A 25,009-nucleotide genomic window follows, 5' to 3' on the forward strand; every position below is an offset into this window, starting at 1 on the left:
TCTCCCTATAGAATGCATGAGGAGAGATAGATGCCTGAGAATGGGCTCCATAAAAAAAGCATGCTAGTGGGTAGCCAACTAAATTAGCCAATGGGAGATGCCAACTAGATGAGTGTATCCTAAACCCACCCCTCATACAGAGTTAGGCACCCAAGTCTGGGTTGCAGGGAGGTGCTAGCCTATCTCCACTAGCTCTCCACACCTCGGAACCCCTCTCCTAGACTCAGGTGCCTAAACTGTTTTTGCAAGAAATAGCAGAGAAGGTGGTACCTCCCTTATGACTTTTAGCCCAGTGGTTAGCTCATTCACCCAGGAAGTGGGAGACCCAGGTTCAATTCCCCTACCTAAATGGAAGAAATTATTTTAAGAAGAGTCTCCCACTCTCAGGAGCATGTGCGAACCACTAGGCTATGGGATATTCTGGTATGAGTATCTTTCAGTCTCTCCAGCTGAAGCTGTTCCATTGTGCATAAATACTTAAATAGTCACTGAGCCAGAGGGAGAGAGTGGACATGATTCCACACTGGTGGTTAGTCCCTCTAATTTATTTAATCCAAAGTGGAACAGTTTCAACAGGAGAGATTGAGGGAGACCCACATTAGAATATCTCATAGCCCAGTTCATGAGCATAGGGAGATCCCTTTTCAACTCCTTTCGCTCTATCTGGTAGAGAGGGGACTTGATTTCCGGTATAGTGGTGAGTGCTCTAACCATGGGGTTAAAAGTTATAGGAGAGGCAATGTCTCCTGCTGCTGGATTTTGAATGGGCCTACGTCTGGTAGCTGTGCTCTGAGGACCCCTACCAGATAAGTGTCCCCCTGCCTATTGTCCCCAATCTTCACCTTGTTTGAGAATACCGCTGGGATTAGGTATGAGATAGGCATCTGGACGCCTACAGCAAGACATTAAATTTAGACCACTAAGGGATATTTGTAGAGATAATTTAGGCACTGAGTGAGTTTAGGTGAGTACAGGGGCAGGCAGCAGATGCACACTGGTATTGTGTAGGGTTACCATATTTCAACACTGAAAAAAGAGGACACTCCATGGGGGCCTGGCCCTGCCCCAACTCTGCCCCTTCCCCACCCCCGGCCCCAGCCCCGCCCCTTCCCCAAAGCCTCTGCCCCAACTCTGCCCCCTCCTCTGAGCACCCTGCATTCCCCCTCCTCACTCCCGCTCTGATCTTGGTTGGGGGTTGCTAAGTGCTTCCCTGCTCCCCACTCGCCCTGCAGCCTCTGCGCCGCCCGCCTGCCCTGCCCCTGCACCCCCCCGCTCCTGCAGCCTCTGTGACCCGTGCTCCCCACTCGCCCTGCAGCCTCTGCGCCGCCCGCCTGCCCTGCTCCTGCACCCCCCGCCCCTGCAGCCTCTGTGACCCCTGCTCCTCACTCACCCTGCACCCCCCGCCCCTGCAGCCTCTGAGACCCCTGCTCCCCACTCGCCCTGCAGCCCCTGCACCCCCCTACCCCTGCAGCCTCTGCGCCCCCTGCCTGCCCTGCCCCTGCAGCCTCTATGCCCCTGCCTGCACTGCTCCTCCTCGCCCTGCAGCCCCTGCACCCCCCGCCCCTGCAGCCTCTATGCCCCCGCCTGCCCTGCTCCCCCGGCAGCCTCTGCCTGCTGGGGGCTTCAGACGCTCGGCAGCGCGGGTCCCTGCAGCCCCGGCCGCAGCTTCCTTCCTGCCACCGAGCACGTTCCCCGGCCTGTCTGTCCCCGCCGGAAACAGCTCCCGCAGCGCCGGGTTCCGAGCTGCGCGGGGCAACGGGGCCACAGGAAAGGTCCCCCAGTGGCCGGGGGGGTCCCCGCCCGCAAGGGAAGCCCGAGCCCCCCCGTTCCCCGCCTGAGCATTGTAGCTGGGGCAGCTGGGCTGCGTTGCGGACCCGGCGGAGCGTGCTGGGCGGACCCTGGCTTACGCTTCCCTATTTCCCCGGACATGTCCGGCTCTTTGGAAATTCCCCCGGACGGGGATTTGAGCACCAAAAAGCCGGACATGTCCGGGGAAATCCGGACGTATGGTAAACCCTAGTATTGTGGATCACAGTAGCAACTAAATCTGGGATTTAAGTGCCTAAATCTTGGGTTTAAGCACCTAAATCCCCTTGTGGATCTGGGCTTCTGGCCCCAGTCCTGCACTGAGAATTGCATATGGGTCTCTGTGCCTGAAAATGTCAGTTGGTAATCTCCGACTGTCTGAATGATTCAAGGACATCCAAAATATTTGGATAATCAGAGTTTCAGATTAAACAAAATGTGACTAATTGGGGTATGAGGAGGGTTGACCTGTATGTGGTAATTGCTTTTTGTTATGACTGTATAAACTGTGGGACTTATTTAACTTTTCGTGCTCATACAAGGTACTGGATTGACAGCACTGAATGATTATTTGTTACTTCTCTTAAAACAAACTCAGTAGTTTTCAAAGATTTCCTAAGATGAAATGTAAAGATCAAACTATTTATATGTACCAGTTTGGAGGTTTAAAAGTGTACCAGGGCACATCTCTTTTTCGTAATACAACAACAAAAGGATTATGTCTTGTCTTTTAGATTGTAAACTCTGGGGGCATGGACTGTCGTTTAGTATGTGTTTGTATAGCACTTAGCACCCTAGGGTCCAAGCCAGTTGTGGCCTTTAGGGCTACCACAGTATAAAAGTTATTATAGTATATTATTATAAGCCATAATAATTAACAATTGATTCAATTAAAATGAATGGGAGCAAATTTAGAATTGATAAAAAGAAATACATAATGCACAATTAGCCTGTGGATCTAATTACCACAAAATATCATTCAGATAAACCAAAAATCACACCACATCAGCTGATTATCTGAATTGTTAAGACTGTGTTAGCAACCCTCTGCTCTGACAGAAGCAGAGTACTGGGACCATGCCCCAAACTGAAGAGAGAACAGGGGAGGCTGGTCTATTGTATCAGCTAAAAGGAGTCTGAGATTCTCCTCACCTCTTTACCCCCTGGGCTGTGGGAACCATCCACCCTAGACTTCCCTCCTCCTCTGGCCAGCTGAAAGAATGGGGGGAAATCATGAACTGTAACTTGGCCACGAAGCCCTCAGGGTGTTCAGCAAGTCCATCCCAAGACTCTGGGAGACTGTTGAGCTGTGGCCTCCCCACTAGGCCTGCTGGGCCCCAAATAAAGCCTGTTACAACAACTCATGTGCATAAAGTTACACACATATGAGTGTTGGCAAGACCAGGGTCTCTGATGAGAAAAAAAATCCAGAGTTACAATAAAGATTTTTTTTAAGATGTTGGAAGAGATATAAACTCTAGGCTGAAGCTTTCCCTGTGGGCAGGGCCGGCTCCAGGCACCAGCTTGCCAAGCAGGTGCTTGGGGCGGCCACTCGGGAGAGGGGCGGCACGTCCAGCTCTGTAAGAATCCAAAGAGTCAGAGATAAGGATTATTCCTTTGATTCAGTATTTATAGTTTCTGCTCACAGAAGGCAATCTGAACTGTGTTTTCAGACACATGGGCCAGTGAATTTCCATTGTCGAACACAATGGCCCTTGCTTTTAAGTTAGCACTTTTACGCAGTAAAAATCATGGAAGACAGGTGAGATTCCAGAGGACTGGAAAAGGACAAATATCATGCCAATCTATAAAAAGGGAAATAAGACAACCCAAGAAATTACAGACCAGTCAGCTTAACTTCAGTACCCAGAAAGATAATGGAGCAAATAATTAAGCAATCAATTGTTCACAGTCAAGCTGGAAGGGCATATCAAGTGTGATCCTGCAGGGATCAGTTTTGGGTCCGGTTCTGTTCAATATCTTCATCAAGGATTTAGATAATGGCTTAGAGAGTACAATTATACAGTTTGCAGATGATACAAAGCTTGGAGGGATTGCAAGTGCTTTGGAGGGTAGAATTAAAATTCAAAGTGATCTGGACAAACTGGAGAAATGGTCTGAAGTAAACAGGATGAAATTCAATAAGAACAAATGCAAAGTACTCCACTTAAGAAAGTACAATCAATTGCACACATACAAAATGAGAAATGGTTGTCCAGGAAAGAGTACTGCAGAAAGGGATCTGGAGCTTATAGTGGATCACAAGCTAAGTATGAGTCAATAGTGTAGCGCATGCAAAAAATAAGTGAACATTGTTCTGGGATGCATTAGCAGGAGTATTGTAAGCAAGACACGAGAAGTAGGTTAGACAAGCACCTGTCAGGGATGGTCTAGATAATACGTAGTCCTGCCATGATTGCAGATGACCTCTCAAGGTCCCTTCCAGTCCTACGATTCTATGATTCTTCATTTACATTTCCAAGGCTCCACTCGTGCTTGATGGGTAATTTAATTACAGGGATATATGCAATGTAAAAAGTAATGTAATAGCAAACAACAATCCTTCAGTAGTTTTCATGAAGTTTACACATCAAGCACATTCTCATATTAACACTCACACACACTTTTGGTCTAGGGCCATGGCTCTCAACATTTCCGGACTACTGTGCCCCTTTCAGGAGTCTGATTTGTCTTACGTATCCCCCAAGTTTCACCTTACTTAAAAACTACTTGCTTACAAAATCAGACATAAAAATACAAAAGTGTCACAGGTCACTTTTACTGAAAAATTGCTTATTTTAATTTTTACCATATAATTATAAAATAAATCAATTGGAATATAAATATTGTACTTACATTTCAGTGTATAGCACACAGAGCAGTATAAACAAGTTGCCTCTATGAAATTTTAGTTTGTTCTGACTTTGCTAGTGCTTTTTAGGTTGTTGTAAAACTAGGCAAATATCTAGATGAGTTGATGCACTCTGGAAAACCTCTGAGTACCCCGTCTAAGAACCACTGATCTAGGGTTAACTAGTTACAGGGATATACATAATGTAACGTGATAACAATCAACAGGTTATAGATAAGTGAAGACAATACCATTAACATTTTATTTGAACTAAACTAACACACAAGTGAATTGACCTGATTATAATACAATACCTTTTGACACTCCTTTGATTTCATAGAATCATAGAATATCAGGGTTGGAAGGGACCTCAGGAGGTCATCTAGTCCAACCCCCTGCTCAAAGCAGGACCAATTCCCAACTAAATCATCCCAGCCAGGGCTTTCTCAAGCCTGACCTTAAAAACCTCTAAGGAAGGAGATTCCACCACCTCCCTAGGTAACCCATTTCAGTGCTTCACCACCCTCCTAGCGAAAAAGTTTTTCCTAATATCCAACCTAAACCTCCCCCACTGCAACTTGAGACCATTACTCCTTGTTCTGTCATCTGGTACCACTGAGAACAGTCTAGATCCATCCTCTTTGGAACCCCCTTTCAGGTAGTTGAAAGCAGCTATCAAATCCCCCCTCATTCTTCTCTTCTGCAGATTAAACAATCCCAGTTCCCTCAGCCTCTCCTCATAAGTCATGTGATCCAGCCCCCTAATCATTTTTGTTGCCCTCCGCTGGACTCTTTCCAATTTTTCCACATCCTTCTTGTAGTGTGGGGCCCAAAACTGGACACAGTACTCCAGATGAGGCCTCACCAATGTCGAATAGAGGGGAATGATCACGTCCCTCGATCTGCTGGCAATGCCCCTACTTAGACAGTCCAAAATGCCGTTAGCCTTCTTGGCAACAAGGGCACACGGTTGACTCATATCCAGCTTCTCGCCCACTGTAACCCCTAGGTCCTTTTCTGCAGAACTGCTTCCTAGCCATTCAGTCCCTAGTCTGTAACAGTGAATGAGATTCTTCTGTCCTAAGTGCAGGACTCTGCACTTGTCCTTGTTGAACCTCATCAGGTTTCTTTTGGCCCAATCCTCTAATTTGTCTAGGTCCCTCTGTATCCTATCCCTACCCTCCAGCGTATCTACCACTCCTCCCAGTTTAGTGTCATCTGCAAACTTGCTGAGAGTGTAGTCCACGCCATCCTCCAGATCATTAATGAAGATATTGAACAAAACCGGCCCCAGGACCGAGCCTTCGGGCACTCCGCTTGAAACCGGCTGCCAACTAGACATGGAGCCATTGATCACTACCCGTTGAGCCCGATGATCTAGCCAGCTTTCTATCCACCTTATAGTCCATTCATCCAGCCCATACTTCTTTAACTTGCTGGCAAGAATACTGTGGGAGACCATATCAAAAGCTTTGCTAAAGTCAAGGAATAACACATCCACTGCTTTCCCCTCATCCACAGACCCAGTTATCTCCTCATAGAAGGCAATTAGGTTAGTCAGGCATGACTTGCCCTTGGTGAATCCATGCTGACTGTTCCTGATCACTTTCCTCTCCTCTAAGTGCTTCAGAATTGATTCCTTGAGGACCTGCTCCATGATTTTTCCAGGGACTGAGGTGAGGCTGACTGGCCTCCCGGGACCTCCCCCGATCGCCATGAGTTTTCAAAGATAATGGCCAATGGCTCTGCAATCACATCTGCCAACTCCTTTAGCACCCTCGGATGCAGCGCATCCAGCCCCATGGACGTGTGCTCGTCCAGTTTTTCTAAATAGTCCCGAACCACTTTGTTCTCCACAGCATATGAGTGAATTAGCCTGCAGCCCTGTCCTGAGCTGGCACCAGGGTAGACAGCATCACACATGCATCCTAGAGTCATTAAATTATCTCAATAAATACTCCTGCTAACATACAGCACATATTTTCAAACTAAAGGCTTACTCAGTTCAACAGATAGAGGAAAGTAGGGGTTAAAATTAATTTTATGATAGAACTCTTAATGCCACCTTCACCAAGTAGTCATTGCAACTGTAGTCAATGATGTTACTAATTGGTGGCTATTCCCTGAGAAGTGACAGTAAAAAATTATATCATGGGAATCCATGTTGATTTTCTGTTAATATCTTTCATATTGAATTTGCTCTGGTTAGAAGTCAAAAGAGGATTTTTCTGTCAATTAACAAGGTCATTCTCGTCTAATGTAACTGAATTTGCATATATCCACAGCCCTTCGTCTTCAGTTTTTACTGAAAGTTTCCCAAGTTTCCAAAAGCTATTATGCTGTTTTTACCAATTTTCAGACAAATTTTGGAGGAAGTGGGGGAGGCAAGGGCACCATCTCCTCACACTGCCTCCTCTACCTCTTCCACTTCCAAGCCCACTCAGAGAGGCGAGATGGTGGCTCACAAGCCAAGACAGCCTAGGTTACCAACCTGTCATCTCTCTTTCAAGAGTGGGGAGCTGTCAGAAGTACCTGACTCAAGTGCTGGTTTATGTGAATCCCACATCCACCAGATACACATTACCAGCTCTATAGATAGTGATTAGCAGTCAAAGCAAATAAAAGTGAGTGAACTACTTTGCATAGAATCATATAGCACTGGAAGATACCTTGGGAGGTCATCTAGTCCAGTCCCCTGCATTAAGGACTAAGTATTATCTAGACCAGTGGTTCTCAAAGTCGGTCCGCCATTTGTTCAGGGAAAGCCCCTGGCGGGCCGGGCCGGTTTGTTTACCTGCCGTGTCCGCAGGTTCGGCCGATCGCGGCTCCCACTGGCTGCGATTCGCCGCTCTAGGCCAATGGGGGCTGTGGGAAGGGCGGCCAGCACATCCCTCGGCCCGTGCTGCTTCCCGCAGCCCACATCCGCCTGGAGCGGCGAACTGTGGTCAGTGGGAGCCGCGATCAGCCGAACCTGTGGACGCAGCAGGTAAACAAATCGACCCGGCCCGCCAGGGGCTTTCGCTCAACAAGCGGCGGACCGGCTTTGAGAACCACTGATCTAGACCATCCCTGACAGGTGTTTGTCCAACCTGCTCTTAAAAATCTCCAATGATGGAAATTCCATAATCTTCCTAGGAAATTTATTCCAGCACTTAACCATCCTAACAGTTAGGAAGCTTTTCCTAATGTCCAACCTAAACCGCCTTGCTGCAACTTAAGCCCATTGCTTCTTGTCCTATCCTCAGCTGTTAAGGAGAAAATATTTTCTCCCTCCTCCTTGTAACAACCTTTTATGTATTTGAAAACCTGTTATGTCCCCCCTCAGTCTTCTCCAGACTAAACAAACCCAATTTTTTTTTAATCTTCCCTCATAGGTCATGTTTTCTAGACCTTTAATCATTTTTGTTGCTCTTCTCTGGACTTTCTCCAGTTTGTCCACATCTTTCCTGAAATGTGGCACCCAGAACTGGACACAGTACTCCAGTTGAGGACTTATCAGCGAGGAGTAGAGCAGAATTACTTCTTGTGTCTTTCTTACAATACTCCTGCTAATACATCCCAGAATGAGGTTTGCTTTTTTTGCAACAGTGTTACACTGTTGACTCATATTCATGCTAAAAAGGTCAAAAATGAAAAACTGTTTTTATGTTTCAGAACCTAAGTGTTTTATTGAAAGTTTAAAAAAAACCCAGAATATTTACTCTATTTACCCAGAAAACTGTAAAGTTAAGTTTTTGCAACAATTTTCACCTGTTTTTTAATTTTTATAATAAACAATAATAAATTCCTGGGAAACTTGAAACAAAATAAAAACTGAAAATGTAGGGCCTTAGATATATCACACCTAGAGCAACCTATCAGTCAGCAGAAAAGTTAGATGGTAACTGTGAGCCTCCGCTTAGTACCCTAATCTCACTGGCCTGGGTCTACAAAGCCAGTGAAGAGCTGAATACCTAATTTCTAGGACCTAGAAAATCATTGGAATAACTATGAGATCTACAAAGCCTGGATTAGGTACCTAGGTTCCCTATAAAATGAATGAGGACAGATAGATGCCTAAGAATAGAATCCACAAAAGCCATCAGGGAGCCACCTAAACTAGTCAATGAGAGATGTCAACAATAGGGGTGTGTCCTAAGCTCTGCCCTCTCACAAATCAGGCACCCAACTGTGGGCTACAGGGAGGTGTCTATCTCTGCTTGCAATCTGCAGCCAGGAATCCTCTTGTGGAGTCAGGCAGTTTAGGCACCTAAACTATTTTTTGCAATAAATGCCAGTGGTGGTACTGCTGCTGCTTCCCCCTTATAACTTTTATTCCAGTGGTTAGAACCTTCACCCAGCATGTGGTAGACCCAGGTAGAGGGGGAAATTGAACTTGGGTACCCCACATCCTGGGGGAGTGCACTAAAAGTTATAAGGGATGTGATATCTCCAGCCCCTGGATTTTGACTGGAGCCCAATCTAGTAGTTATGTTCAGAAAAAACTTACAGGGTCAGACCCTGCAGGAGGCATAAACATCCCGCACCTACCTCCACCTGGTTTGTGGCTTGTGCTGGGCTTAGGTGTGAGACGGACACCTAGGTGCCTAGGCAGTGGTTCTCAAACTCCCCCCCCCTCCCCCAGACCACTTGAAAATTGCTGAGTGGATCACTTAATGATCTTTCCAAATGTTAAAGCAACAGAGAGTCCTGTGGCATCTTTAAGACTAACAGATGTATTGGAGCATCTCACCACTATACAGATGCTCCAATACATCTGTTAGTCTTAAAGGTGCCACAGGACTCTCTGTTGCTTTTTACAGATCCAGACTAACACGGCTACCCCTCTGATACTTTCCAAATGTTGTTTGTACCATTAGCTAACTATTGTAAAGTGCTTTGGATAAAAGCACTATATACAAGAAACTTAATAATAATTAACTTTTTTGTTCTACAAATAAAAGCACACAACTCATATTTTCATTTCAGCAGTTTTATCTTTCTAATGTGATGGATGTGCACTCTCTCCCCCACCATGGCAGCCCCCGAGCTGTGGCTAGGAAGGAGGAATGTCTCTTCCTCTCTCCCCCACCACCACAGCAACCCCCAAGCTGGGGCTGTGAAGGAAGTGGGTTTTTCCCACCACAGCAGCCCCTGAGCTGAGGCTGGGAAGGAGGACCATCTCTCCGGCTACGTCTTCACTACCCGCCGATCCGGCGGGTAGCAATCGGTTTATCGGGGATCGACTTACCGCGTCTCGTGAGGACGCGGTAAAATCGATCCCTGATGGCTCTACCGTCGACTCCGGAAATCCACCTCGACAAGAGGCGGTAGCGGAGTCGGCGGCAGCGGTCGACTTTCCAGCGTCCTCACCGCCAGGTAAGCCGACCTAAAATACGCAACTTCAGCTACGGTATTCACGTAGCTGAAGTTGCGTATCTTAGGTCGGAACCCCGCTGTAGTGTAGACCTAGCCTCCTAGGCAGCCACAGCCCTAGAGCTGGGGAAAGTCACCTCTTTCTCTGGCCACTGCAGCCTTACACATCCCAAATTCCCCCTCCCTTCACCCCACTGCCCACCACCTCACCTTATATGTGCATCTTCTCCAGGGTCCAGGCAGCTAATTAGTGGAGGCATGCCTGCACAGCTCTATTAATTAAGTGGGTGGCCCTTCATTCACTTCTGTGTGGTCATCCAGGTGCACACTTTAGAGGGAACTATCTGTAGACCACCTGACTAGAGCTCACAGACCACTGGTGGTCCATGGACAACAGTTTGAGAACCTCTTGCCTAGAGTGAGGCAGCAATGTGCATGCTCATAGGCAGAAACATAGGGAGTTTTTACAGTGAAAACTTAAGCAGCGGGTGAGCTTAGGCACCTACAGAGTTAGGTAGAAGCGAATCAGGGGTTTGTTGATCTGGGGTTTAGGCACCTAGGTATCTTTCTGGATCTAGGCCATTATACTGCCTAGAAAAAGTCAGCAGGACCTCAGCTCTTACTGTTAAGTTCCAAAACATTCTTAGTTTAATTCCACATCTCAGCAAGTTCTTTGGTGTTAAAAGGGGGGTTAATGATGACTGAGGTACCAGAGAAAGAAAAAATGAAGGTTAAAAGACCAGCAGCATTGAAAAGCAATAGTGGTTGCCTAATGTTTTCCTTCACCAGCTGTGCATGAAACTAATTAACTCCACCTGTGGAGTATCACTATGCTTTCTAGTTATACAATTATCATCTGACATAACATACCTGTGGGCTTCTGTGCTCAGGTACTCACAGCTGTGGCTCTCTGCTCTGTATCAGGGCTTTTACTTGTGGTGGCTGTAGTCTTTGACAGGAGTCTATTCTTCCCATTGTCCAGTAGCTGTGGAAAAAAGAGTCAAGTCAGTTCAGTTGGGGGCCCATGCTGGGTGGGATGCAAGATGCTGCCAAAGAAGTGGTTCTGTTTGGAGTCAGAGGTCTCTCAAATATCCTAGAACTTATAATTGTGAAAAGAGCCATCTTTACCTTCTGGGTGTGTTGCTGTATGTTCTTCAGCCCTTGACAGTATTAACACCTCAGGATTTCAGCTAACCACCTGCAGGGAATAGGAAGGGATTTTCCGCCCCCCCCCCCAATGTATTCTGGGTTTTTCTTTTAATCTCCTTTGTCTGAAGCAGCTGGAGATGAGACATTGGGCAGGGTGGGCCTGGGCTCTGAGGTGGCACTGAGCATTCTCTGTCTTAGGTGCTTGGGGTCTAACTGATCGCCATACATAGGGTCAGGAAGGAGTTTTCCCCCAGGTCAGAGTGCAGTGACCTTGGAGTTTTCCCACCTTCCTCTGCAGTTGTGAGGGCAGGTCAATTGCCAGGATTATCTGGGTATATGTCACTTAATAATTTCCCTGCTATTGCTGGGGCCTTAATGCACCTCGGTTCCTTCTAATCTCTGCCTGTGGCTAGTGTGGTTTCCTGTGGGCTGTAATACTTTGGTCTGATTCCAGTGGTTGGGCTTAGTATACTGGCAGGTGGTGTGCTGGGTGGTCTGGTTGGTGGCCTGTGATACGCAGGAGGTCAGACTAGATCAGTGGTCCCCAACTTTTTTGTGGCCAGTAGCACATTCATGTTTTCAGAAGAGTGTGGCGGGGGCCAACAATTTTTCAAGGCTTATTTTGTATTTATACATTAAATAATATGAAAAACATCATATTTAATATTACATAGTATATGAATCTAGAGAAAAGAGAAAAGCCAGAGAGAAGCCGCAAGGACAGAGAACACTGGCACCCACAGCCCCGGAGTTCTCTGTCCCCAACAGGCGTGGGGCCCCGGCTTCTCTCCACTGCTGGGCATTAGGTGGGCTCCGCACCTGCCGGGGACAGAGAACACCGGTGCCCGCAGCCTGCAGCCCCAGAGTTCTCTGTCCCTGGCAGGCACAGGGCCGCGGCTTCACTCCAGCTTAAGCCGCAGTCCCACGCCTGCCAGGGACCGAGAACACCGGCGCCCGCAGCCTGCAGCCCTGGAGTTCTCTGTCCCCGGCAGGCACAGGGCCATGGCTTCTCTCCCTTGCTGGGCACTAGGCGGGCTGCGGGCGCACATAAATGCCCTGGTGGGCGCCATGGCACCCATGGGCACCACATTGGGGACCACTGGACTAGATGATCTGGTGGTCCCTTCTGACCTTAAACTCTATTACCTTGGCGAGGGAAACATTCTTAAAGTACCTGGGGCTAGAGGGAGGGGGATCAGCCACAGGGGCTCACTAATCCAGTTTAGTGTTTCATTGAGGAGAGGAATTTGATTTGCATTAAGAGAATATCACTATGTAGGGAAGGTCAGTCTTTTAGCTGCCAAGTTAAGGTGAAATTCAGTTCTACTAATTATTATTTGTATTTCATGAGCATCTGCAAATCCCAACTGAAACTCATATGCCATTGCACTGGTACTCTACAAGCCCTGCAGTGCTTATCACAATCTATGGCCCCCATTCTGAAAACACACCTGCTTAACTTTACAAGAACAAGTAGTCCCATTGATTTCAGTGTGTAAGCCTTTGCAGGATCGGGGTCTAAATAGACAAGTCACACAAGGAATGGGCAAAAGTATTATCCACATTTTATGGATGGAAAAGAGGGGACAGTGAGGCACAGAGAAATTAGTTAAGAATCAGGTACTGAGTGCACAAATTGTTCTGCTGTTTCACATTTGGTTTGGGTCATGCACTTGAATTTCCCAGGGCACGTGCTCCCTAGAGCCCCCTCACTCCTCCCTTCCATGTAAGTGACCCTACTTAGCCCACTCTGCCAGTTATGTTCCTGTCTCATGCAGGGTCGTCTGTCCTTAAGGGTACAGTGAGGACACTAGCAGGAAAACTTTTCTCTTCTCTTCAGGAAATCTAGGATCAGGGATAACATGTTAGCATTTGAAGCTATGTCAGACTTTTAGGACTTTAAGCAAGGTGTTAAATCTTAAGAAACTTTCTGTCCTCCACGTAAAAGGCTCTAATCCAAATTCTGCAACTCATGTCTCAGCAAGCCACTGAGGGTCACTATTATATTTATATCAACTTCTTTACCCTATCTTACAAAATATCCATAGAACCCAATTAACCAGGCTGCACTGTTGGTGTGCATCAGTAGGTACCATGTTTCTGTAAATCAGATGCAGTGTGTATGTGTGCCTCAATACAGACAATAACAGCCGTTAAAATACATGTGCTGGTTTATGATAAGTTTTTATCGGACTCCCAAACTTCCCTTGATCTGTCCGTTATTCTCCGTGGGCAGCACTGGATGTGAACGCAAATGGTTAACACCCTCCGAAGTATTTTTGCAGCCCCCCTCCAGTCCCATCCTGCGTCTCCGCGGTGCTATTAATACAGCAGGCACATGCTCTGACATAGCGTTCTCCAGCAGAGAGCAGATAACTTTAATTTGCCCTTTAAACGTCCCTAGCACGGGGCAGCCGCCCCGCCCCGGCGGCCTCTCTGGAACAGCATGGCGGCTTTGCCCCTGTGCCCTCTGATGACTGGGGGGGTTCCTAGCCAATGTGTGTGCCCGGGGGGACCCTCCTCTTATCGCGAGAAGCAGAGGGGATATAAGTAGGAGAGACGCGCTTCTTCATTTGGAGCGCGGTGCAAGAGGCTGGTCGGGGGCAGCTGGGTGGGGAGGTGCGCGGCAGCATCTGCTTGTGCAAGGGGGCTCTTTGGAGTTTGTCTGAGCGAGTTCCAACATGAGTAACCAAGCGATCAGCTTCCTTAAGGACTTCCTGGCTGGCGGGGTTGCTGCTGCTATTTCCAAGACAGCTGTCGCTCCCATAGAAAGAGTTAAATTGCTGCTGCAGGTAAGGAGGTGGACGATTTCGTTCAAGCCCCGGTCTATGGACTTTGGTAGAGCAAACGGCCCGATTGACTTTGCTTGTCGCTAGCGTGCATGGCTCTCTTTGCTTTAAAGGCACCATGTAACTCTAAACGCTGCTAGCGAATGTGTGAGTGGAAATTTAGCAACAGGTTGCCTCTTATCAGTCTCGGCTCGTGATTGTCCAGAGAGCAAATCTAAAGGGGCTGAGGGCATGATGAGGTTCAGTGCACGGGGTGGTAATCTACAAAAGGATGCTGTGTATTGCCCTGGGCGCTTGCAAGGAGTCTTCCTTCCCTGGGGGGTAGGAGTGTGAAGTTTGACTTGGAAGCGATGCAGGAATCCTAGTGTCATATGGGCAGAAGCTTGAAGTGCCTAAATATGGCAACTGGCTTCGGGAACTCTGGTTACGCAAGAGCAGCACCGCTTCTTTCCCCTGGCTCTGTTTATAGCCGGGATACATGGGGACACTGAGCGCGGGGGGCGGAAATGGCCTCAAATCCGTGCTTAATTTATGCCAGGGCTTGGAAGTTCATATCCCCAGCAGCTCTGGGCTTGCCCGCTCCGTTATGAAAGTGTAAAAAAAAAATTTTTGCTTTAGCTCCGGCACCTCATTCATTACAAATTAAGCTTCAATGGTCAACATCGTTTTCAGGGGCTTGTTGGCCGGACGATAAGACCGGGGACCCAAATATGCTAAGAGTGCACTTACTATCTGACTTGCTAAGTAAAATGGAAATGTGAAACGCTAAAGCAAGGTTGTACACTTGTATGAGACTAACACACTTCTGTGCAATTGGATAAGCTTTCTGGAAGATGTCTTTCTGTTAAAGTTTCAGGATCCTCCTGCAAATGCCCTGCAGTGTCTCCTCCTGTAGGCAGTTTCCCTTTGACCTAATAATGTAATGGTCTTAAAGAAACTGGATTAAGATAGCCTGTACCTGTTTTATGCAATTATGTTGAATGGTAAGGTTATGAAAAAAGGCTCCATGTAATCTTCCAGAGTAGATGAAAGATGATAGATCTCCTGGTGAGAAGCAGAATTTTCTAAGAACATAAGAATGTCCCTACTGGATCAGACCAATAGTCCAGTTAGCTCAGTATCCTGTCTTCCAACAGTGGCTGATGCCAGATGCCTGAGAGGGAATGAACAGAACAGGGCAATTATTGAGTGATCCATCCCCTGTTATCCAGTCCCAGCTTCTGGCAGTCAGAGGCTAGGGACACCCAGACCATGGGGTTATGTCCCTAAACATCTTGGCTAATAGCCATTGATGGACATATCCTCCATGAACTTTAGTTCTTTTTTGAACCTAGTTATACTTGTTGCTACAGGGGTGTTGTGAAGGCCAAGAGTTCCACAGGTAGCCTGTGTTGTATGAAGAAGTTCTTCCTTATGCTTTTTTAAAAACCTGCTGCCTAGTCAATTTATTGGGTGACCCCTGGTACTAGTGTTATGCAAAGGGGTAAATAACACTTCCTTGTTCGCTTTCTCCACGCCATTCATGATTTTATAGATCTCTACCATATCCCCCCTTTACCAAGCTGAACAGTCCCAGTCTCTCTAATTTCTCCTCATATGGCAGCTGTTCCATACCCCTAATAATTTTTGTTGCACTTCTCTGTACCTTTTGCAATTCTAATCTTATCTTTTTTGAGATGGACTACCCAGAACTGCATGTGGTATTCAAGGTGTTGGTGTACCATGGGTTTATATTAGTGGCATTATGATATTTACTGTCTTATTTTATTCCGTTTCTTCACTTTGACAAATTGGGGTTTGTTTGATACATTGTCCAATGTAACTGTTGCAATCTCGTCTCTGTGCCCTTCTCTCTCTCACTTAACAGGTACAGCATGCCAGCCAACAGATCACAGTTGACAAGCAGTACAAGGGAATCATGGACTGCGTGGTGAGGATACCCAAGGAACAGGGCATCATTTCCTTCTGGAGAGGCAACCTGGCCAATGTCATCCGTTACTTCCCCACGCAGGCCCTCAACTTTGCTTTTAAGGACAAGTACAAGCAGATCTTCTTGGGGGGAGTGGACAGGCACAAGCAGTTTTGGCGCTACTTCGCAGGGAACCTGGCCTCTGGAGGTGCTGCGGGAGCCACCTCCCTCTGCTTCGTTTACCCTCTGGATTTTGCCAGAACCAGGCTGGCTGCCGACGTGGGCAAAGGGATGAGTGAGAGGCAGTTCACAGGGCTGGGCAACTGCATTGGCAAGATCTTCAAATCTGATGGCCTCAGAGGGCTCTACCAAGGATTCAACGTGTCAGTCCAGGGCATCATTATCTATAGAGCAGCCTATTTTGGGGTTTATGACACAGCCAAGGGTAAGTGGAGGAGGAGGGAGCTGTGATTACTGAGAGAGAATCCAACAAATATAAGGATGGCCTGCTCCAGTGCACCCTGCCTTGGGCATTGGCTTTCAGGACTTAGTTAAACTGCAGCTTTGTTTAAATTTATATAATGAATTATAAATATTACAGCACACTTTTGAAATGCCATCCTGTCCGTTTTGGTTGATTCCCTCATGTCAGGCTTTTGTTTCTTGTTTTTGCAAACTCAAGAGCCTCCTAAAACTGTTTGTAACTTCACTCTCTTTCCAGCGTGGTCATTTTTGTGTGTTTTGTTATTGAATTAGGTTATAAGAAGTTTAAATCCTGCTACTGTAGTGCAGTTCTGCAAGGAAGCTGTTATGGTCAAGGTTAAATGTTCTAAAAATCAATTCTTGATTGACTTTTAAATGGCTGGACTGAGTGAAGACTGGATGATGCTGAGCAAGATGTGGCTGAAGGAATTGGCTGTGGGGAAAAGTCCCCTCGACTTACCATTGATCAGGCTCTGTGAATGAATGGAGTCTGGGGTAGGAATGATTCTCTCTCTCTTCCTCTCTCCACCCCTTTGTACTGACATTGTTGATTTACTCTTGATGACAGGTATGATGCCTGATCCCAAGAACGTGCACATCGTAGTGAGTTGGATGATTGCCCAGTCGGTCACCGCTGTAGCGGGGCTGGCGTCCTACCCTTTTGACACAGTCCGACGTAGGATGATGATGCAGTCTGGCCGAAAGGGAGGTAAGAACAAGTCTTCACCTGCAGTGGCCTAGCTGCAGAGATTATCTCCCCAGCAGGACATGGCTGAAATTTAAGGCATTATATATTCTACAGAAAATCTATGGCCTTTCTACTAAAATAATACATAGGAATAAATTGGTCCTCACTATATTTGATTGGTCTTTCAGATTGTTGTGAAGTACTTTGCTAGAGCTGTGTTTTTTGTTGTAAATATATTTGTATTAATTTAAAATCCTCTAGGGAGCACACTTCTGATTAATTGAACTGCCTGTATGATTCAAGAGTTTCTCAGGTGTACCTTCTTGTCTCCACAGCTGATATTATGTACAAGGGCACAATTGATTGTTGGAAGAAGATAGCTAAAGATGAAGGAGGCAAAGCTTTCTTCAAAGGCGCCTGGTCCAATGTGTTGAGAGGCATGGGCGGTGCTTTCGTATTAGTATTGTATGATGAAATCAAGAAATTTGTCTAAAGTAAATAAAACTATTCTGTTCAGTTGTGTAATATACTACTTGTGGTTTAATGGACAACAAAATATTTCCTAGGGAAATTGAGATGGCTGTCATGGGGCAAATCCAGTTCAGAGAAGGATGCATAATTGTTTAATGGTTGTCCATTGGATCATAGTTAAATTTTGAATGAAAAGTCCTCAGATACTTATATTGGAACCTGTTTATATATTAAATATCTGCACAAGATCACTAATGTACTTATTCCTATGACTAGAATGCATTTCTTGATTTGGTGGCTTACATGCTAGCTATTAAAAGAGTTCACATTATTAGATTTTAAAGAAACCAAGTCAAGATCAAGTACTTATTTGTATTAAAGTGAATGTCTCTAACTACCCAACAGCATCAGGGCATTCAAAACACATGGTTGAAGAGCATGCTTCTCCTATTAGGCTGGACTTCTTAAAAATCTGATATTAAAGTGAAAAAAGCATGTTTACAGATATACTTGGATACTATCTGTAAGCACCAGGCTATAGGTTCTCAACCACTGCTGTCTCCCTGAATAAGCCCTCCCTTAAGGTAAATGAAGTCCTAAATTCCAACAAACTTTGAAAGACTGAAATTCTCTGTTCAAGATTAAGTGCCATACATGTCTTTACAAAAAGCAACATTATTAGTTGTCTGTTGGATTATACTTAATGTTCAATTGAACCAAAACAGAAAAAAATTTGTGTACTGATCATATTGTTACTTTTTCTCCTGTTTGGTTTCCAGTACTGATCCATTTTTCAAATGATCCATGCTTGCAATAAGTGTTCTGCATGTACAGTATGCATGTACTGTATTTTAGTACACAAGTACACTTCAGATACTAATATCCATACCCATTATTATTAATAGTAAAAAACCTGTTTTAGGATGAAGCATTGGTATGATTGTAACCCTAAAACACCTTGCTAGTAGTGCTGTAGTAATTGTGGAGATAGTGACAATTTAAGTCACTAGTTTCAGTAGCTTATAATTTTCCTGAAAATTTACCCTGAAACGCAATTCTCTCAGGATTATTCTCAACTAATTGTAACACTTTTGCAGGGGAGGGGAGATGGTGGAGAAATTTGAGTTAAGAATCTTAGAATTTGTATGTGCTGAATTGAAACTGCAGATATGGTATATAGATAATGCTCAATGAGAATAAGCTGTGTTCTGCATTTGAAAATAAGTGCCTGGGCAAGGACTAATAATTTAAGACTGTGTACCTCATGCATATTCTAGTGATCCAAATGCACTGTCTGATATAGCCACCTAGCAAGATCAGGATTAGACTTTCCAGACAGAGGGCTTTTTTTAATTGCCACGTGAGGCAAAAAGACTGGCATACTTGATTTGTACTTTTTCACATCTTAAAATTGGGATGCTAAATACAATGTTCAGTGCACCTTTTTGTGTGAAATTAAATGCAAAAAAGTCTGCTAGAACTTGCTATGCTACAAAGCTATAACATGGATACCTTTTTGTAATGAGGGTGTGTGTGTGTGTGTGTGTGTGTGTGTGTGTGTGTGTGTGTGTGCGCGTGCACACACACACACAGTGGATATTAGGTAGGTTTGTTTAGTACAGAGCTAATTAATCTTAGGGAAGCTGCAGTTTACATTTAGGAGGGAAATGCCCAAAGTATAGTAGTGCTCTCATTGTGTGACCTTGAGTAAGTCACCTTACTCTTCTGCCTCCATGAACCCTAATGAGAAATGCTTTTCCTATTTTCAGTCAATCACCAACTGCATCTGTACTGAACTGTCCTGTATATTTACTCATCAAATTCCTCAACTGTTAAGGATTACTCTTTGACATTTAATGTTCAACAAACTTTTGGCCATTTGGTGTATTTTATGACTGATCACCCACAGGTTTTGGTCACTCTGAAGGAGTTAGAAATCACTTTAGTTTATAAATAACACAACTTCCGTAGACAGCAAGTGCTATCAGCTGTTGCTATGATGCTTGCTTGAAAATGCTCACCATGCTCTTGGAACTAATACACTCAAGGCTTAGCATATTCTTAAGTGTGCCCTACAAGTTCAAGATTTTGCTATTTTTCTGCTGAAAAATAGGACTGATGCTTTTTTTTTTTTCTAATTTCTGAAGAATCTCCCTTGATTTCAAAACAAAATGTCTTTGTCCCTTGCTGAGATTTATTCTTAATTAGGAACTGTGGGCATTAAAACTTATTTCAGAGCTGCACTTCAGCTTTTTAAACTTCTTTAAAATGAAGCACAGCTTTGAGTCTGGTTCCCACAGGCCAATATTAGGAAAGACTGGACCTGCACTTCACTCTTGCCATAACTCTGCTGATGGTTACACCTTATAGATCCTGCCATTTCATGCTAGTTGCACAAGTGGGTGATGCTTAGACTACCATCACTACTTTTCTCAAATCTTGCCTCTGGACCTAAAAAGCCAGTGGGGAGAAACAGAACAGAGGGATGTCTGCACCCCACTAAGGGTAAGCCAATCCTACAGCACCCACTTAAGCATCCAAACACCCCTGGACCACCAGTCCCCCTCTTCCCCATCTTGTGTCCAGAGCAATGAAGACCTGATCCACTATGGCTCGTGTCAACAAGGGGGCTTCTGCCTCTGCTCTAGTGTTTGCTAATCCCCCCTCTGCTGGAGACTGGCTGCAGATAACCATCTCAGTTTTGGTTACACTTGTCATATTTTCAAGTTTTAAACTAGAAATGAAGGCATTTTATTCAAAATGAAAGTTGAGATTGACATTCTCAAATAAGTCTGGAAGCAGAGAGCAACTTTCATGTATTTGTGCATTTTAATTTGCTTGACACTACAGTTTATAAGCAGCACTTGTTTCCCCAAGGGTCAGATAAAAGGTCTTCAGTTTTTGCTGGAGAGTATTAACAGGAAAGACTGAAGATACTGTCTTGAAAATATTCAGACTTCAAGCAGCATATTCATAATTTTGGGAGGTGCTGAGAGTTCTGCATAAGCATCAAACAAAAAAATGTTGTTTTGGCTTCTGTTGAATAAAAATGCACTGTGCATACAATTCAAGTTTCAGATACTCCACACTCCTGCAGAAAAATTACAGTACTTACCTTTATGCTATATATAAACAAAATGGTAGTGGGAGAGAAGCACCTGTCTCAGGCACTTTACCTTTAATTCATAATTTGAGAACAAGGAGACAGGAAATGTTTGGCAAGTGGTTTCTCACATTATTAAAAGGAATGGGGAAAGAATCAGCTTTTGAGAGAAAAAACAGCCTTGTTCCAAAAGGAAAATGTGGAAGATCTTCTGAGGAGATAAAGTGAAAGACTATCTAGTAAAGAACACTGAAAATGAGGTGAAAGTTTGAAGTGGGACTATTACTATAAATATCCCAAGGCAAAAGGATTTTCAACCAATGACCCAGGACAACAGATGTCATAACTGAAGATTTCAAGTTTAAAAAAAAAAAAATCCGTAACAATCTCAGAGAAGTTTAAGCAGAACATATGGTTTCCTTCATCAATGAATGAAGGGAAGTTATATGGAGAGGTACTACTGAGAAGGTGGCCATCATGAGGAAAGATTCCCTTTAGGATAAAAAAAGAATTACATTTAAACTGCCTGACAGATTATTACCCAGGACTTGCCAATAAACCTGGTTTTAAAAATAATCATCCATGAGTGAAAAAGAAAGAAAGAATCACAAAGCTCACATTTGATGCATTTTTGCACTCCTGTTTCACTAGCTAAACTGATAAACAGCCAATTTCTCTCAGTGTCCTTTACAGTTGCTGGATAATAAATTAACAAAATGCTCCAAGAAGCTTATGCAATGATGAACATACATATAATTCATGTTAAATATTTTACTTCTTACAATTTACAAAAGGAGTGACATACAAAACTGACAAATTCCCCATACCAAATTCAATCTAAGCAGCTGGGATGATTAAAACTAAGCCCATTTTGTTAGTTTCTTCAGAGAAAAGAATTGCTATAGGAACACTCAAAAGTGCCTAGTGTACCCTTGATATTATAGTTTATTTGTGTGTCATTCAAAAACAAAGAATTTAAATGGTGAATAATTTTAATCAGCACAGTTATACAAATAATTACAGCAGTACTATTCAAAGAACACATTACAGTCACAATGAAAGAACAATACATTTCAATTATAGCTTTTTTCCATACTACTGTTTAAAGTTAAAAACTGTTAAAACATTGTCAAGCATATAAAAATTTAATCCACAAAAGTCAGCAGGTTCAGAGGTAAAGCTTCTTTAACCCATACAGTTCTGTCAAGTTATCAGAGAGGACCAAAGAAACTAGATGATCCTGTATGCCAAGTGTATCACAATATTAAATATTCAAAAACGTATGCCATTGTGCTAAACATGGAGAGAGAAAATGGATCTGACTTTTGTAGGTCTAGGTCTCGATACTATTAAACAAAGAAAAAATCTTTGTTAAATAGAAAGACCTCCCAATAGTTCTGCCATAAGGGAGTCAGGACAACAAGCAAAAGTACAGTAATAACTATGGATAGCAGATCATAATTCATGCTCTTTATGAAAGAAAATCCTGCGGCCAGTGACCAAATTGCCTGTTGCAGTTTAGATATGGAAATAAACTACATCACATACTGCCTTCCATTACCACTTCCATAAAATCTTACATTTATTATGTAATGGGAAACTGTTGCTAAGGTTGGTCTGAAACTACTTAAGAGATCTAGTATAAAACATAAACATTAAAAATATAAGTTAAAGATGCAAAACTTTGGATTTATCCTTATATTCTACTTTGTCCTCTTTTCTAATTCTGGTTGATAGTATCTCTCAAAACTTGGATGTTGTACTACTAAATTTGTTTCCCACAGCTCCATATCTGTTCCCACTAGTAAGCCAGGGCAGAGGTCTGCAAGTAGTGCCATCACTAAAGGCAATGGCTATTAACCCAGTTTGGGGAATAGTTGAATTTTCTGTTTTTATTGGACTTCACATTAGAATTTCACTTCACATTTATTCTCCTATCCAACAAACATTTCTACCCAGTACAGCAGGTTCTTTTTTCCTTGTGTGTAGGTCCATAAGTCTGGAAAAGACATCACCTCTGACCCAGAATGAACACCACTTCTTTATTCAGCTAGAATGATCTGCAATAGTTGCAGAACAAGACACTTCCTGCATCCTCAACATTTTAGCTCACTCACATGAAAGAAAGTGCTATTGCTGCGCAACCAGAATGGCTTTGTTGCTGCTACAAGGCAGATTTCCTCCACTATTCTGCACAACATTCAGATATTTCTATACCCTCTTCCTGCATCATAAGAAATAAAACATATAGATCTACTTTTTATCAAAAACATTCCCACAAACTGTAATAAAAAGAAAACCATTTGAGCCATTATTGCATGACCTAGAAGTTCTGAAGACCAAACAAGGATGAAAAATTAGGACCATTTACAAACTAAACACATGCTTGAAAGTTTATTGCAAATTAAAAAAATTAATTAAAAACATTAATTTTTACATCTTGGAACCAAAGCGCAGCAATTCCATCCTTCACAAGTGTGAACTTCATTTGTGCTTTGCAAATAAAAATAATTCGCAAATTCCATTTTCACCTCTCTCTTTTATAAATACATCCTCTCTCAGGAAACACTGATTAAAGTGAAATTGTCCATTTAAAACCAATTTACAAGAAATTACACCACACTGCAGTGCACTTTAATCAGCAAACAATGATGACAATATTCTTGCACAGAGATAATCTACAAAAGCAATAGAAATATAAGTCTGGCGATCAAGTAAGAACTCTGGGCAAAGTACAAATAATTTATAACCAAGCAGCACGAACATTAGTGGGCTTAGGTCTCCGTAACGCCCCACTAGATGCATCAGAAACTGGTCTCTCAGTCCTATGACTGACTGTACTGGATGCACTAGATGCTCTTGAAGCTCCTCCTATTAGAGAATATAAGGAGAACATATATCAACAAATGATCTTGTTATCTTGGATGCCTGGATACGGTAGGAGGCCCTATTGCTTCCTTTCCCCCCCATACTACCCCAAAGAACTGTTATGGTTTTTCTAGGGTTTGGGGGCCAATCCAGACATATGAGGGGATGTGTCACTGCCTGCTCTGTAAACCTGGGTGCCTCAAAATGCTTTACTGCTGTAGCTCCAAACCTGGGCTGCTCACAATCAGCCTACTAGCACGCAGGTCACACCCTAAGTGTCTGTGTGCTATACAGCCCTGGTTCAGCAGCTCTGACCTCAGCAGCCTCTCTACAGCCCCCCTCTGGCTTCCACCAGACTTGGTTACAACCAACAAGAATATGACCCCAATGTACTTCCAGTCCCAAATTTCCCCAAATTGTCCTTGCCTGGACAACTCAGAGAAATAATAAGGTTCGTTGCTCTTGTAAAGAGAGACAAAACTACATCACATCTTATTAACATAACTAGGGCCAAATACACCCCTTCCTTTAAACACAGCACTGTGCTGGTTTATGGTAAAAATGAAATAAATTTATTAACAAAATATACATAGGATTAAGTGAGTTCAAGTAAAAGGAATGAAGATAGAAAGAGTTACAAGTAAAACAAAACAAAAAACACACTTCTAACTGTCTAAAACTTAATCTGGCAAGATACAGGCTTTGTTCAAGATGGCTTCTCTCATCAGTCATTCTTTTTCCCACCCATGGCTGACTTTCCCTCAGTCAGAACTTTCCATAAGAGTACAAGGTGCTGGCTTCCCTTGTTGTCTTAGGTGAAAGATCTTTGCCAAAGCAGGTTGCTCACCTATATTCAGTTTCCAGAGACTTCAACTCCTTCTCGGTTGAAGGACCCATCTTTCTCAGCTCACAAGAGCTCTGTTCCCTTGTGTTTGTTTAGTGATGGATGCCAAAGATGGTTTCTGTCTTTGAATTTTGAAAGATATAAGCAATGACTATTTCAAGAGGCAGGATAACCTCGTAGGATTCGTCCTTTCCTGTGGGCTTCCCATTTCCTTGTATGATTTCAATGAAAATGGACCTTCCATTGTTTCTGATTCCACCATGCTTAATTTACATAAGAAATAAATATAGCTGACATTTCCTCCTGTCTGGGCAGACTATACCACCTAATATCAATGAGTACCCATAATTCCTTACACAGTGTTAATACATACCTTTCACAATTATATTAAATCACGTGTAATTAGTTTTCAAGAAAAGACCTTGCTCTATACACTTGTATAATACAGTAATATTGTATGCAATCAGTTAGTTCAATTGCTTATTACTTGAGATTCAGCCCCCCTCTCTCTTCATAGCTCAAATAAAGTTCCTCTTCCCTGCTGGGGGTGAAGCTATGCTGTCTCTTTCCCCCACTTGTTAGCTTGATAGCTTTGTTTATCTGGTATGCAAATGTGCCTCCATTGTGTTTGCCTGACAACTAATCTGGAAAGGACATGCTGACCCCCAACCACCTGTGAGCTTTGATGGTTGT

At 43.9% G+C, this 25,009-nt stretch overlaps 2 protein-coding genes across 5 annotated transcripts in view; one reads left to right on the plus strand and one right to left on the minus strand.

The window, feature by feature from the left end:
* The first annotated feature begins 13,745 nt into the window (after positions 1 to 13,745).
* SLC25A4 (solute carrier family 25 member 4) lies at positions 13,746 to 17,840 on the plus strand. Its single transcript, XM_024219242.3, has 4 exons — positions 13,746 to 13,953; positions 15,818 to 16,304; positions 16,911 to 17,051; positions 17,366 to 17,840. The coding sequence occupies exons 1-4, from the start codon at positions 13,843 to 13,845 to the stop codon at positions 17,521 to 17,523; spliced, it is 897 nt and encodes a 298-aa protein (XP_024075010.1). The 5' UTR covers positions 13,746 to 13,842; the 3' UTR covers positions 17,524 to 17,840.
* Positions 17,841 to 21,578: 3,738 nt separating this feature from the next.
* Positions 21,579 to 25,009, minus strand: part of CFAP97 (cilia and flagella associated protein 97) — a 47,110-nt gene continuing 43,679 nt past the window's right edge. For all 4 annotated transcript variants that reach the window (XM_024219239.2, XM_024219238.2, XM_024219240.2 and 1 more), the window contains one exon: positions 21,579 to 23,475. In XM_024219239.2, the coding sequence (XP_024075007.1) occupies positions 23,348 to 23,475 (128 nt within the window). In that variant the 3' untranslated portion in view covers positions 21,579 to 23,347. The remainder of the gene's footprint in view (positions 23,476 to 25,009) is intronic.

Source organism: Terrapene carolina, unplaced genomic scaffold (genome assembly GCF_002925995.2).
Source record: "Terrapene carolina triunguis isolate 2854851 unplaced genomic scaffold, T_m_triunguis-2.0 Scaffold66, whole genome shotgun sequence".
Classification (NCBI taxonomy): Eukaryota; Metazoa; Chordata; order Testudines; family Emydidae; genus Terrapene; species Terrapene triunguis.